Here is a 2,858-nt window from a genome sequence, read left to right as displayed (position 1 = left end):
ATCAGGATCTTTAGAATGTTGGTTTAGAAATTCCAAGTGAGGACTAGAAGGTATAACTTTGAGTAAAAAAATGCAGGACCTAAAGACATAGGAAATCTTTCCACAAAGACGAAGACTGTTTTTGGAGCACAGATAAACAAGAGGGCTTCATCCCAAAGCCAGAGCTACAGCCTTTCCCGCCCCGCCGCCCCGCCCCGCCCTACCTCTTGTTCCTGTCCTCCAGCTGCAGGGTGTACACCGTGTCCTCAGCAGCGTGCATCTTGGCGTTGCTGTCTCCCCACTTCAGCTTCAGGCTCTGAGGCCCGGCCGCAGCACACTCGAGCCTAGGAGGCAAAGGTGGTAATGGCCGAGTTTTTGCTTTAATGAACTGACTAAAGGGTCCAGCTCCAATTTCATTTATGGCCTGAATCCTGATCCTGGAAAAATAAAGAAAGAAAAGTATTACAGGTTTAAGAAACAGGAATTCCTCATATGAAATAAACATTCTGTGGAGTATTTGTTACTCGCCCCTAAAGCAATACCATAGAATTAGAAAAACAAATTAAAGTAATTCAGGACAAAGAGAAAACTGGGCAGGTAGGGGGACAGATTATACTCTGTCCAAAAAATAGCAAAAGAATTAAAAAATGAAGCACATCAGCAAGATAACCCTTAGTTCCTTAATTTAAAAGAAAGGAAAAGGCTGTTGACTGAGGTAAGACATCCCAAAGACATGCTTTTGTAGTTTGCTCAGCCATCCTTTAGCTGCTGTGCAGTCAGTTTTGGAAGTAAGTGGGCTTTCTATATCTATTAAGAGGTAATATGCTAATTGGTCCTAACGGTGTTCCAGTCACCACCTTTCAACAGGCTGCACACGAACAGGAGCTGGTGGGCGGGGATGGAGGCGGGGACTTGAGGCTGCTGCTGGGGGCGGCCCCCCAGAGGAGGCACTTACAGGTCTGCTGTGCCACCTGGCCCGGAGCGGGTGGGGGGCATCAGGATGGGGGCGGGGCCTCAGTGGAGAGCTCTCAGCACTTCTGTGCTGGGGTCTGAAGGCATGGAGAGGAAGGGAGAGCAGATGTGCAGTTAGGGGGTTTAGGCCAGGGGGATCATGCCAGGAGGGGAGTGCAGATAGGCAGTTAGGGGGATCAGGCCAGGAGGGGAGAGCAGTTAGGGCCATCAAGCAGGCAGGAGAGCAGTTACGGGCATCAGGCAGACAGGCAGGTGAGCGCTTAGGAGCCAGTGGTTCTGGATTGCGAGAGGGATCCCCGATTGGAGAGGGTGCAGGCCAGGCTGAGGGGACCCCTCCGCCTCCCATGCACGAATTTCGTGCACCAGGCCTCTAATAAAGAATAAATGGAAGAGAGAACAAACGAGTCTCCTTCATTTCAAAAAACAAAGGAAAACAGCTCTTCCACAGGGCATTTCCCCTCCCTTTTCTAGCTTAGTCAGCATCTCTACTAGTCCTTCCCCAGAGCCAAGTGCTGACAGTGGTGGTTACAGGGTGAGGTACAGATGTGCAAAAATCTCCACTGGACATTTACCCTGGGCTGTGTTATGGGTAATAAAGATGTTAACACTGCCCTCATAGTCTAGGATTGACAACCAATAGAGTTACAGTGCATATGCAAATTAATATCCTATTATTTCTATTGTTCTTGTTCCTTTATTTCCTTCCTAAGTGACTGAAACAGTTCCGTGAGGTCATGATACAACACATTGACGGCACTGCTCCATCCTCATCCTCGACCCCTCTTTCTGCAGTGACAGAATGTTCTTGAAGCTTGTTTCCTCCTGACATTTGGAGGTGTTCTCCTCTACTCAGACCAAAGGGCTCACACACAGCCCCTCTCTCCCTCTGCTCTCCTTCCCTTCTCCTGTACAATATGGGCATTTCTCTTGGTAGCCTCAGACATGTCCACAGCTTCACCCACTTCAAGACTACTCCAGGTCTGCATCTCCTCCTTTTCCTCATGCCCGTGACAGGGCCTACAGTGGAATCTCCACCAGAACGCCTGCTAGCTAGGTACTGGGCAGTGTGGTGTCACATTGAAACTTGAGTTGAATTTAAAAGTGTTTTAAAGCACATGATAATAAAAAATGTAGTCAAAGAGATAAATTCTTAGGAAACAGATTAGTTTAAAATATTCCTATAATTTAGGTTTATGCACTTCTCATTTACAATTATTGCTTATATATATTATATATATTAAGTATATATAATAATAATAGGAAATATCACTTAAGTATTACTATAGCTAAATGAAGCCTGTGACCTAAAAAGGGCATTAATTCTTCAAATGTAAAGATTACATAATTTAGCAAGTCATTATAATAATACTAGAAGCCCGGTGCACGAGATTTGTGCTGTTAGCGGGGGGCGGGGGGGAGGAGGGGTAAATCCCTCAGCCCAGCCTGCAGTCCGGGAGCCCTCAAGGGATGTCCAACTGATGCTTAGGCTCGCTCACTGATGCAGTCCGACATCCTTAGCCCAGCTGCTGGGCTTTTGGCTGAGTGCTGCTCCCCTGTGGGAGCGCACTGACCTCAAGGGGGCAGCTCCTGCATCGAGTGTCTGCCCCCTGGTGGTCAGTGTACATCATAGTGACCAGTTATTCCACTGTTTGGCCGATTTGCATATTACCCTTTTATTATATAGGATGCCTGTAGATTGCTAAGAAGAAAACAAACAAACCAGATTAATTTCAGGTGAGAAGGAACTCACTCCACCCTGTCTCTACACTGAATGAAGCTATTAAACCCGGACAAAATAAATGAGCAGCTGTTTAAGAACTCCGAAAAGAAAGTAGCAGCTGGAGAATTTGGGGAAGAATTTGAACTAACAGCAGACCAGCAATGAGTTTACCATTTCCTCCTCCATT

General features: G+C 46.7%; 1 protein-coding gene across 1 annotated transcript in view; it reads right to left on the bottom strand.

The window, feature by feature from the left end:
- The window catches only part of FNDC3B (fibronectin type III domain containing 3B), a 269,959-nt gene that overhangs the window by 29,480 nt on the left and 237,621 nt on the right, over positions 1 to 2,858 (bottom strand). Inside the window, exon 26 of the mRNA XM_015564176.1 lies at positions 204 to 416. Within this exon, the coding sequence (XP_015419662.1) occupies positions 204 to 416 (213 nt within the window). The remainder of the gene's footprint in view (positions 1 to 203; positions 417 to 2,858) is intronic.

This window comes from Myotis davidii, unplaced genomic scaffold (genome assembly GCF_000327345.1).
Source record: "Myotis davidii unplaced genomic scaffold, ASM32734v1 scaffold115, whole genome shotgun sequence".
NCBI lineage: Eukaryota > Metazoa > Chordata > Mammalia > Chiroptera > Vespertilionidae > Myotis > Myotis davidii.
This window is presented reverse-complemented; position numbering and strand designations above follow the sequence as displayed.